Source organism: Myzus persicae, unplaced genomic scaffold (assembly GCF_001856785.1).
Source record: "Myzus persicae strain clone G006 unplaced genomic scaffold, MPER_G0061.0, whole genome shotgun sequence".
Classification (NCBI taxonomy): Eukaryota; Metazoa; Arthropoda; class Insecta; order Hemiptera; family Aphididae; genus Myzus; species Myzus persicae.
In genome coordinates, this window is record NW_019100695.1 from 13,284 (window position 1) to 26,224 (window position 12,941).

The following is a 12,941-nucleotide window of genomic DNA, read 5'->3' on the forward strand; positions in this document are numbered from 1 at the left end:
AAAAAGGAAATACAAAAAAAATCTAAGGGGGCGGGGGTGGGGGTGAGAGCCCCCTTCGCCCCCACCCCCCTAAAAACCGCCACTGAGAAAGAGCAGATAGGATTTTAAATTATTCCTGACATATTTTGTTTCATAATTTATTGTAACATTGTACATTGTACATAGTAACATTATGGTATATCTTGAATTATGATACAAAATGACGAGTACAATTTTTTGTATTTTATTGGTGGTGACACTGATTATTATCCACAGTTTCCGCATCACTATTCAGTGGAAACGGCCTCTCTATATTACTCTATGGTTCATACTCGTCGCAACTACCGCTATCATCCCTGCCTTCATCATTACCGATCCAATTTGCCTGTTGAAAATCTTCATTTGATGCTTTTGATTGTTTTAACCATTTTTGTTTTCCACGCCTTGTATTTTCTGCACTGTTGCTGTTTCTGCACAATTTTCTTGCAATAAAAAGATTTGTAACCAACTCCAAAAGCAGTACCACTTATCCTTTTCGAAACTAAATCATTTGATGTCCTTGCTTCCTCTTGAAGTAACTCCCTTTTAGCTACCTCATTCTTTGAACAAAATCAATGTCGATTTTATCGTCTGATAGTGTTTCAATTGCTGTGACAACTACATTATAAGAAATTGGTAGTGATATGCTATAACAAACATAATAACAAACATGCTATAATGGCATCACCAATACGGCATCCAGCTGATTTTTTCAGTCTCAGTAAATCATCAAAACGAACTAGAAACTTTAAAGTGAGCATTCTTTTTAATAAATATAATTTACTTGATGTACTTTTTGGTTCAAAATTTGAACACAAGTGGTTCCATATCGCTTTATCTATTCCTCCATCCTTCACATACTCTAATGAGAATCCACAATACATTGCACTAGTAATGATATTGCAGTACTATCATTAGCTAAACATTTTTGCATACTTGATGCGTCTTTTCATATTTCTTCAGTTAAACAATCATGTTCAGCAAATCATGTTTTCTTAATAACACTTCCACTCTAAATTTCCAGTTTGAAAAATTATGTCTAGCAAACTGAATGATGCCACAACGTTCCTCGATGCCTGGGCCCATAACTTATTACTTCAATACTAATAATACATGAATAAAAACAATTTAAACTAATTGATTTTTTTTTTATTGAATAGGAAGACACAGCTATACGATCACATGAAATAAAGAGTGTGTAACATACACACACACACGCTCAAAACCTAACCTACAATATATTTGTTGGGCTGTTATGTAACACATATTATATAACAAATTCAACCATATATATCAAGTTTAACAATTATTGTTGGAAATAGAAAACATTTTAATAAATCCATTAACGATGATAATCTATATAAATACGAAGATAACGAGTTGTTTATAACGAATAGTCAATATAAATTCTCATATTAGGTTAAACTAGCTTGCCCGTATTACTCGTTGTGTTTGGGCAATATTTTACTTTTATACTTACATCAAATGGAAAATAACGTTAAACTTAAATCCTCTGAGAGTATCAGGTCACTTTCCCTTCCATATTATATTTATATTATAATGTTAGAATTTGTAAATTATTTTGTAGTCAGATATTCATAAAAAATTAATTTTTATAAAATATAAAAACATTTAATCTATAGATCACTTAAAGATTTGAACATTTAATACGAATTTAGGTTTAAATATAATATATAAATACCTTAATATGTAATATCTTAATGAATACATCTAAAATACTAAAGATTATAATATCAATATAGCGTTTAACACGTTCAACGCCGGTGACGACGCGTAGTCGTCATACGATGTCGGGCGCGCCCAGCCGATGACAACCCGTAGTCGTCATATCACAATTGTTTCTGTGTGTCCTATAAAATCGTCGGCTGATGGCGAACGATTATTATATTTAGCACGGCCATACTGTATAAGTATTAGAACAACAACAAACAGCTGGTTTCGGTTTCCCGCATAGACCTTGTACTCATAGACGGAGCATGGGTATAGTTCCAGCGGTCAGACGTGAGTGCGCTGTTCGACTATTACTCAATTACTACGCACATGCGCAATAGAATTTCAGGTTGGGCGATCGGTTGTTGTTTTCTAAAAATCATTGAATGATAACGGATTGATAAGATAACGTTTTTTTTTTTAACTGTTCTGGATAGCTTCTGGAATTCTGGATGTATGAATAAGTTATTACTTATTATAATATAAATTAAAAATTATAAAGTTATTTAATTATTAATATTTTTATTTTTATTAATAATGGTTATAAAGTGTGTTGTTTGTGACGTTCAGTTCAAAACAAAAACTGAAAAAAATTTCATTCTTAAGTTATAGGTATTTTAGAAAATACCCAAAAATTTAGATTTCTTCATTTTTATTATTAATATATTTTACTATATGCAAATATTATGTTAAATTTACTTCAGATTTCCTAAAGATGAATTACGTAAGGTCCAGTGGAAAAAAGCATGTGGGCTAAATTTGTGTTTATCTTCATACAGGGTATGCTCTGATCATTTTTGGCCTGAAGATTACGAGTTAAATGGGCTTCTAAAGAAAGATGCTGTTCCCTGGTAATACTTTATATTAATATTTTGATTTAAAAAATAATAATGTAATGTGAGTTTACTTTATTGCTTTTAGTAAAGAAAATAGATTGAATAAGAGCGATACAATAATGACTCCAGAAGAAAATAAACCTGATGACTATTTAACAATAGATCAGCCTCCTGTGTCTGATATCTGTGTCACTCCTAGGTAAAATTTAACATTATTTTAACATTGCATTATTTTATTATATACTTAATATGTCATATTATGCCATTAGGTATATGTAATAATAATATTATAGGTATAACTACCTATATTATATTGTGTCTATAATAAAATATTATAAGTTATGTTAATTTCAGAAAGCATAATTTGGATGATGTAGATCATTGTTCACCATCTCAATCATCACCAAGTGTAAAGAGGTGTAGACGTTTAAATCCAGACACCATAGGAATATTGTCTCCTACTCATTTTAGTACGCCAAAACGTACTAAACGGAATATACAAATGGTAAAAGATAAATACAGACGAAAACAAATTGAAAACCACAACCTTAAAAAGAAAGTACAAAGACTTAATGCAAAACTCAAGACATATGATGAATTAATTGAAAAATTACAACATAAAAACTTACTTTCTGAAAATGCTTCTTCTCACCTTCAAGTATTGTTATAGATTATTATTTAATACCAGTCATGAGTAAAATACTTTTTAAAAGTACAGTCAAGTCGTGATTACTCGAAGTTGAAGGGGAATAACATTTCTCTTTGAGATATGTATTATTCGAAATATCCAACTAATTAATAGGAGAATAATTTTCTAGGGGAATTAAAAAAAATTCGAGTTGTCAAGTTACCGAGTATTGAGTTATTGCAACTCGACTGTATTTAGAATAAATACTTGAATACTTTTGAAAAATAGTATTCCGAATATGTATTTGAATATATCATACAAATAGTATTCTGAATAAAGTATTTAGAATACTATAAAACTATTTTAAATACTTTTAAAATATTTTTAGTATTAGATATTATAAAATAATAACAGCAGAGCGACACCCACTTGCCCACCTTTTTGTATATTATTATATAATTGTATCATTATTATATTATATTATGTTTAAATATATTATTTGTAAATTAAAATTATTAATATATTTAAGTTTTACAAAAAAGTTGTGTGTGGTTATAAAGTTCATTTTTTTTTAAACATTGCATTATTAAAATATTTTCAATTTTCAATAATGGTTAATATTTGATTTAAAACAGTCATTTGGATCTGATACACTGCGTTCCTTGGTTGAGCGTAAAATATTGGGACAGAAAATACCTTTTACATCAGAACTGAGAAAGTTTGCCATAACACTTCAATTTTATTCCAGTAAAGCTTATGAATATGTTAGAAAAAGTTTTAAAAATGTACTTCCTCACCAAAAGACGATAAGTAAATGGTATAAAGTAGTTAATGGGGAACCTGGTTTTACTAGTGAAGCATTTCGGTGAGTTACCTACTAATCCTGTATACTAGACTTAATATTAAAAATGAATATTCCATATTAAAATGTTATTTTAGTTGTATTGAAGCTAAAGCCAAGGATCAAACAATTATTTGTAATATAGTTTTGGATGAAATGTGTATAAGAGACCATATAGAATGGGATGGTGAAAAAATGCATGGGTTCGTTGATATGGGAGCAAATATTGATGATTGTGATGGTGATAACCTAGTTCATGCAAAAAATGCGTTTTTATTTATGGCAGTAGGAATTAATGGGCATTGGAAAATGCCATTAGGATATTTTCTTATTGGAGGACTTAATGGTAATGAACGTAGTAATTTATTAAGTAATTGCTTACAACTCATGCATAACACAGGAGCAAAAGTCCACTCTGTCACTTTCGATGGTGCTTACTCAAACAGTACTATGTGTAAGTACTTAGGTGCTTCTTTTAGCATGATAAGTAACGATGATGAAAACAATTTTTGTTTCAAAAATCCTTATAATAATGATCCAATATATATTTTCTATGACGCTTGTCACATGTTGAAATTAGTAAGGAACACATTAGGTGATTATAAGTGTATTTTTGATGACAAGGGGCGACCAATCAAATGGGACCACATAACACAATTGCATAAAATGGAACAGGATGAGGGGTTAAGAGTAGCGACAAAATTAACCAACAGGCACATTTATTATTACAACGAAAAAATGAATGTAAAATTAGCGGCTCAAGTATTAAGTAACAGTGTAAGTTGTGCACTTAAATTTTGTCAATCATTAGGTGATGAACGTTTTAATGATATTGATGGCACTTCTGAATTCTGCTCAATGGTTAATAATGCATTTGATATTTTAAATTGTCGAACTAAATATTCAAAGAGCCCATTTAATGTATCATTAGATGAAAAAAGTGCAGACAGTTTTTCAAAATTTTGCATGGAGTTTGAAAAATACATATTTAGTTTGAAGTTGGCAGATGGTAAAAAAGTGGTTGAGAGTGGCAGAAAAACAGGTTTCATTGGCCTAGTTAAAGCTCTAAATAATCTGCTAAAATTATATTATTTTATCAATAACCAATATTCAATTAATTATTTACTGTCATACAAATTATCACAGGATCATTTAGAAACATTTTTCAGCTCTGTGCGTCAAAGAGGAGGATTTAATAATAACCCCACATGCAAACAATTCAAAGCAGCTTATAAAAAAATATTAATTCACAATGAAATTTCTGGGTCACAATATGGAAACTGTATTGCCATTTTAGACGCTACACAAATGTCTGTTGTAAATGTAGGACCAGACAGTGTTATAGACAATGAAACAGAACAAGAACAACTCAGTACAATAATCCCAGACCATGATTATTATGAAGTGTTGCAAAATATTACACCATATGTTGATGATGTAACTTCATATATTGCTGGCTTCATAGTGAAACAATTAAAAAAAAAATAAATTGTAAGACTTGTCATACATATTTGATTGACCAAACAGGGCATTCATCAAAACTAATACAGATTAAGGACAGAAATAATGCATTAATTAATCCATCTCAAGATGTAGTTGAAATCTGTCAAGTGGCAGAGAGAGTTTTTCGATCGTATAATGTATTTTTACCAAATATCAAAAACAAAATGATCAATGAAATTAAAAGAAATATTTATCAAAGAACCATATTTCAAGAATTGAATGAACACTGTAGTGGACAACAATTATTCAACACACATAGGGATCAAGTTATAGCTTTAATAATTATTAAATTTCTAAACTTAAGATTCCACCATGCTGCTTCTATAAAAGAAAAAAAGAAATGTGGATCAATGCGGAAAAAATATACAAAACTTATATTGTTTCGAAATGAATAAAAACAGATTTTTTTTTTATTACTTTTTTATACCAATGTTATTTAATGTTAATTATTTATAATGTATTTAAATATTTCTGAAATAATGTTACCTACTCCTAAAATGTCAAACCGCCTCTATATTTGGTCAAAATCAAATTATAATATAAATAATAGCCCATATTGTTGATTCTTATAGCCATCTGCGATCTGTCCATCTACTGAGTATCACGTATTCACGTCCTCTTGTAATAACATATTCTAAAAATATGCGAATAAACATATTTTCTGTCGTCAGAAATGACAACACTGCTATAATGCTATGGTAATAACTGTGACCGCACCACCCAACCCCGCCAACCGGTGATGCTCCGTCTATGAGTATAAGGTCTATGGTTTCCCTGCATTTTTAAGGTTATAAAACGTGTTTATCAATATGATATGATATAACTGATAGACAATTGTTATTTTTCTATGAAATAAATCATAATTTTCTTATTGTTTTCATTTATTCAATCGTTTTATATAAATCATTATTATTAGTATTGTTCGAGCGCCGCAGCCGATGCATAGCCAATGCGCCTATGAACCGGTCGTGCCGTCCCCCCGCCCGTCTAGCATGCTGTCACCGATAAGTGTTAACGCACGTCCGCCGTAGACTCCGTGAAACGTTGACCTAGTTGGTTACCCAACGACCTTTGTCAACGTACGGTCCGTCGTTGTGTCGTTGCGCTGGCCGGCTTACGGTTAAGCGTTACCTGTGCTTTTGCGATCGCGACTTTATTTGCCGTTCACGCGACGCGTGCCGCTATATTAGCGCCGTAATAATAGTATTATAAAATATCCGTTGCCGTAACCTCCATAGGTTGTGTCTCGCCGCTTGTCTTTGATACGGTGCCCGGTCGTCCGACATAGATTATATTCACGTGCTGTTCGTGCGACCTGTGCTGATATTGTTATACGGCCGCTGTTTGGCAAGCAGCTGTGAATCGCCGGTAATACGCGTGCGTTCGGTTCTGATTAAACCGAACCCACATCTGTAGTCTGTTATACGTCATCTTAGCCGCCGCACCCAGTGACGAGTGCTCCGTGTGGACTCAACCGTCAGTGGTCATATTGTCGCCGTACCTGTTATCAATTCAGAATTGGCAACCACCAAGTGATCGCCAGCGGTCGCAGGAGACGCGCGTAATTATTATCATAATTTCTTGTGTTGTATTATTATTTATCATAATTCGTTGTTGATTATTATTATGTTATTATTTATACCTTGTATTCCTATTGATTGGTACTGAGGCGCCGGTACCGAATCACTAGCGATTGCTTATATTATTATTATTTCTTTTATATTTCATCAATAAATTATTGTATGTGCCTTGCCATACGTGCACGTTATATATCTCAGAGTATAGTTGATGAGGTCATAGTCTGACAATCCTAACATCACATTGGTCCTGGTTTCCTTTAAACTGTTGAATTTCGTTGATGTAGTCAATGAGGCCGACCACTAAAACCGTAGGAGCCTCTTGACTAAACAGTATAATATGAATCCCGAAGTTGGTTCAACTAGGAGTGTTCACACTCAAAAAACTATGAAAACAAATATTTTGTCTGATAGCGAGTTACTCGATCTTTTAGAAAATGATATGTTGTCATCCGACGAAGATTTTGGTTTTGATTCTGATGATGATATTTTTGATGCTGAATTTAATGATAGTGACTCTGAGACAGGTAATTTATCAGATAATGATAATAATAACTTAGATCGTAACAGTTTTGAAAATAATTCGTTGAGTTATAATGTAAATGAATACAATTGGTTCACTGACCCTCCAGTTGTAGAGAATATTCCTTTTATGAGTACAGCTAATCTAAAATGTATACCAGAGGGAAACCAACCGATTGATTATTTTAATTTTTTATTTTCGGACGAATTGTTAGACCATCTTGTAAAAGAAACAAATGCGTATGCAGTTGATATTTTTCTAACTAATGCTTCTGTAAATGCGCGAATTTGTCATTGGACAGATACTAATAGATCAGAAATAAAGATATTTTTTTCATTACTTTTTCATATGGGTACAATAAAACTTAGTAGAATAGAAGATTATTGGAAGACAAGCGTTTTATTCAACATCCCATTTTTCCGCAAGCACATGAGTCGAAATAGATTCATGTTGTTACTTAGGGCTTTACACTTTTCTCGAAACACTCAAGAAGGGGAACTAGCTCCTAGAAATAGATTATATAAAATTCAGCCAATTGTAGACTATTTTAATTCAAAAATGAATGAAATCTATGAGCCATCAAAAAATTTATCGATTGACGAATCAATGGTGTTATGGCGTGGGCGACTGATTTTTCGCCAATATATTAAAAATAAAAGGCACAAGTATGGTGTAAAGATGTACATGCTAACTGAACCGTGGGGGCTTATTCATAGAATTATGGTGTATTCTGGGCAAGGACAAGACGTATCTGAAGATTCCACTCATACAGAGTTTGTGGTAGAAAAACTTATGGATGGTTTATTGTACAAAGGTAGATCATTATTCATGGACAACTTTTATAATAGTGTGCAATTATCTAGGAAATTATTGTCTAAGAAAACATACGTAATAGGGACTTTACGGTCCAATCGAAAAAATAATCCTAAAGATGTCATTGAAAAAAAACTAAAAAAAGGTGAAAGTATATGTAGATATACAAATGATGGTATTTGTGTAGCAAAATGGAGGGACAAACGAGACGTATTAATGATAAGTTCAGAGTTTCCACATGAAATGAACGAAATTACTACAAAAAAAAAGAAGTAAAGATAAAGCCTATTTCAGTAAAAAAATATAACGAAAACATGTTCGGCGTAGATAGGCAAGATCAAATGTCCGCATACTATCCTTTTGAGAGAAAAACATTAAGATGGTATAAGAAAATTGGTTTACATTTTATGCACTTATTACTGATAAACTCATATTTTTTATATAACAAACCTGTAAAAAAAACATCATTGTATGACTACAGGCTTTCAGTTATACAAGGGCTATTACCTAAACAACAAAATATTCAAATAAATACTAAAAAAAGAAATTCTGAAACTCATTTACCAAAAAAAGTTCCAAAAAATAATAAAAAAAGGTATATGTACAAAAGGTGCAAATATTGTTATGCTCAGGGAATTCGAAAGGATACAATCTATTTTTGCAATGAGTGTCAAGACCAGCCTGGATTATGTTTAGATAGTTGTTTTGAAGATTTTCACAAGTCAATTTAAGTTTATTTGTTCAATTGTTTTAATTATTATTATGATTTTTTTTTAAGGATTTTTATTTTTTATGTATTGAAGGTACAATACTATTGTGTTATTATTATATTATTAAAGTTTTCGAAGTTTCGGAGAAAGTTGTTTTTATATAATAAAATATTTTAAAAGTCAATAAAGTATTATTATAATATCGTATTATATTTTATTAGTTTTTATGAAATTTACGAAACATGACGACACGTAATCGTCATCGGCCATTAGGTAGTATAGTATATGACACATGGCCGATGACGACGCGTGGTCGTCACGAGTGTAATGTTATCAATATTTACGCGGCTGGGTGCGCTTGACCTCTGAAATTGACACGGACGTGAACGTGTTAATAATAATATATTATAATAGTAAATCTTTAATTCTTATTACATTTTACTATCTGTGTTAAAAATAATCTGTATCATTAATATTATTATTATTTTTATTTTATTTTTCAAGATAATGGGCCTCACTGAACATGTTCGTGTGGGGGCCCAAAAATATAATATAGTTATTGCTGTAGAATGGCTTATAGCTGTATTTGTATTGTACAAATATAAAAATGTGATAACAATAGCATCACTGTATGTCAATGTGTCTGAATCAAATTTTGTGGATTTTGGTATATAAAATATTTTATAATTTATGACGGATGACTCCTTGTTTGTACATGCACGGTCAAAATGTATGTTTATTGTAAGTATAAATTATAAGTGGCAAGTTAAAAAATGGTGAGTATTTATTTCCATGTACTTTTACTTAGGATTATTATGTTTCTACTATCTAGACATATAAAACAGTCATAAAAATCATCTTATATATATATCATTTTAATATAGAAAAAAACCATTATCGATCAGAATATCGGTCTACATCTATGGCAAATATACTTAACTAATAACTATGTATAATTAATTTGTATTTATTTTAGTTGTAAATGAACCTGATAAGGACCAAATAGAGTTAAACAAAGACAGCGGATTCAACGTCTAATATGTCAGAAGAGGAAAATTAACCGCATTGTGTAACAGATACAGGTATGCATACAAAATTGCTTACATTTGATTCTGTTACATGTAATTATATTCCTTAATAAATATTTCACTGTAGGAATGTGTCCATTTGAATTCGTTGCACAGGCTTTGGGAAAACGTGTGTCCGAAGTTGAAGCAGCGGATATATGCAGATACTCTAAAACTTTACGCAGGGCGAACATATACCAAGGTACTAGAGATAGTAATTGTATTCTTCGTCTTCTGACAGGACACAATACTAAAACACAATATGTTGGAGACCTAGTTTACAAACGGATACTAAAAGTAACTCCATTGACAAGCGTAAGTTATTTCGTTTATTCAAGTAAATGTTCATTTGGCATGGAAACAGAGAAAATGATTATATTCTATAAGTTGTTGATGTTAATTATGTTATTGTAGCTATGGCGATTGAAGACTGTGGAAAACGAAAATAATGGTGTTTTGACGAATATAAATAATGTATTAATGTATGTAATGACGTGATGAATGACATTAATGTTGAAGATTTATTGGTAAATACAAGTGATCCAAATGATAAGGAAATAGTTGACACTATTACTACGAACTGTGCACAAAGACAACACGAAAAAGCACATCAACGGAGAAAGAACCTTAGAAGAGGAAAAAAATAACTAACCCACTTGAGTGGTAGAAAAACACTTCCAAAAATAGTCGTATGAAGGGGGAGGTATATGTGGGTTGTAGAAGAGAAAATCCAAAGAACACTAACAAAATAATCAATGACATAATTCGAGAAGCAAGAACTGTGGGTGTTACTCGTAACTCGCCAGTTTGCAAACGTTGGAAAAATAGACTTTGTGATACGATTTCAGAAAACGAAAGACATAATCTATTTCAAAAATTTTGGAAAGAAATGAGTCAGGGCTCAAAAAAAATGTTCGTTTGTTCAACTGTGAAAATTAAAGAAATGAAACAAAAACCAGTTAAAGGTGGTAATTCTAAGAGGGGCTATAGTTCTTTTTACTTTCTACGAGTTAATGGGAAAGAAATTCCAGTTGTCAGTCGCTGTACCTTAATACTTTCGGATTAAAGAAATCTGAAATTTGATATTGACTGGAAAATTTTCGAGGGAAAAACATTCCCAGTATGTTGTATGAAACAGATAGTGATAATGTTCTTGAAAATTAAGATAGCCAAAATGATACTAGTGACAAGCCTAAACGTACAAAAAGTGTCTAATAAGGTTTATTGAATCAATTCTTTGACACTTTGCCCACCCTACCTTCACACTATTGTAGGAAAATTTCAAGAAAGCTATATTTTCAAACAAGTATTAAGTCTTGGACACTATTATATATTATTTTTGTATAACAAAAATACCAGGAAAACGATGAAGTACCATTATCCAGGTATACATTTGACCAAGAAGGAAAGGGACGCAATATCGAAATATATTTACCAAAAAAAGATCGTTGTGATACTTGTACAATGTACGATCTACTCCACAGAAACTGAATGTTTTGCTCTACTGCAAAGTTAATAAAACTGAGATAGTCGGTGTTGCTTCTTAAGCGGCGATTTGCTGTTCCTTCCACTCAAGTCAGTGTTGAGCGACTATTTTCAGGGCATAAATTTATTTTATCCCGCTACAGGAGTAATATAACATCCAAAAGTTTAGAAAATCAATTTATAGTTCTTACAAATAGATTGTTTGAAAAGCAAACAAAAGAGGAAGATTTGCTATACCTACCTAATAAAGTTTACATTTTTATAAGTTTTGTTATTGTTTTGTTTTATTCTTATTCATTATATGATGAATAAGTTATCCTTATCATAAAATATTCGAAGATCATTTGTTGTATTTTAATTTGTATATTATAAATGTTATTGCAATATTGCATTATTAAATATTGTTATTTTTATTAAATTGATTTTATGGATGAGTCACCATTAAATAATAAAAGATAAAATTGTTTGAAATATTTCTATAAGTATTCCAAAATGTTTTAAAATTCACATATCACATATCATTGTAAGGGAAAGAACATATTATTTATAATAAATTATGATATACCTACCCATGAGGTAGACCATAACTATAATCATTTAGCAGACTATTCTAAATGTATAGATCTTAAAAATAATGGTGGTCTAATATCTCCCACAGAAAGTTCATTTAAAGTTGTGTGTCAAACTGAAATATTTCTTTTAATTTTAACTAATAATTTACAAACCCTAAATACACCAAACCTTGACTTGAAAATAACTTCTTTTGTTAATAAAAAATTTGCAATGGATGAAAATATATTTAAATATTTGGAATGTAATAATGTTTTTACATTAGATAGACCCCATAAAATGGTTTTAATTGCATTACTTGTAAAAATATATTTAAGCATAAGATTAAATTCATATGGTAAAATGTATTCCACTGATATTTTAAACCCGATTAGTAACCGCCATAAATTGACGAAACAAATTTTATTTATGAACCAATAATATTGTTTTATCTATATGCGATGTAGTTTATAATATCTAACTATTATTTTTTTTATTGTTATTATTAATAATTTTATTTTAATAAACACAAGGAATTAAGATATATAATTTTTTTTAATATACATAATTTTATGGAAATCGTATTGTACTGATTAAATAAATAAATCACTTGATCATTTTTTTTTAAATGTTATACTTTATTAGAAATCATATTTCTAA

At 30.6% G+C, this 12,941-nt stretch overlaps 2 protein-coding genes across 2 annotated transcripts; both read left to right on the forward strand.

Moving 5' to 3' along the window:
* The first annotated feature begins 2,286 nt into the window (after nucleotides 1–2,286).
* On the forward strand, nucleotides 2,287–5,542 carry LOC111042515. Its single transcript, XM_022327142.1, has 5 exons — nucleotides 2,287–2,297; nucleotides 2,454–2,600; nucleotides 2,671–2,784; nucleotides 2,940–3,248; nucleotides 5,224–5,542. The coding sequence occupies exons 1-5, from the start codon at nucleotides 2,287–2,289 to the stop codon at nucleotides 5,540–5,542; spliced, it is 900 nt and encodes a 299-aa protein (XP_022182834.1).
* A 1,932-nt stretch (nucleotides 5,543–7,474) lies between these two features.
* On the forward strand, nucleotides 7,475–8,746 carry LOC111042516 (piggyBac transposable element-derived protein 4-like). Its single transcript, XM_022327143.1, has 2 exons — nucleotides 7,475–7,661; nucleotides 7,959–8,746. Exons 1-2 carry the CDS (start codon nucleotides 7,475–7,477, stop codon nucleotides 8,744–8,746), a joined length of 975 nt encoding a protein of 324 aa, XP_022182835.1.
* The last annotated feature ends 4,195 nt before the right edge of the window (nucleotides 8,747–12,941 follow it).

Coding starts and splice junctions, on each gene's coding strand:
- LOC111042515 (XM_022327142.1), top strand. Junction 2,785..2,939: donor GATATCTGTGTCACTCCTAG/GTAAAATTTAAC, acceptor TGTTAATTTCAG/AAAGCATAATTTGGATGATG. Junction 3,249..5,223: donor TCTTCTCACCTTCAAGTATT/GTTATAGATTAT, acceptor AACATTTTTCAG/CTCTGTGCGTCAAAGAGGAG.
- LOC111042516 (XM_022327143.1), top strand. CDS start 7,475: ATGAATCCCGAAGTTGGTTCAACTAGGAGTGTTCACACTCAAAAAACT. Junction 7,662..7,958: donor TGATAGTGACTCTGAGACAG/GTAATTTATCAG, acceptor GTCATTGGACAG/ATACTAATAGATCAGAAATA.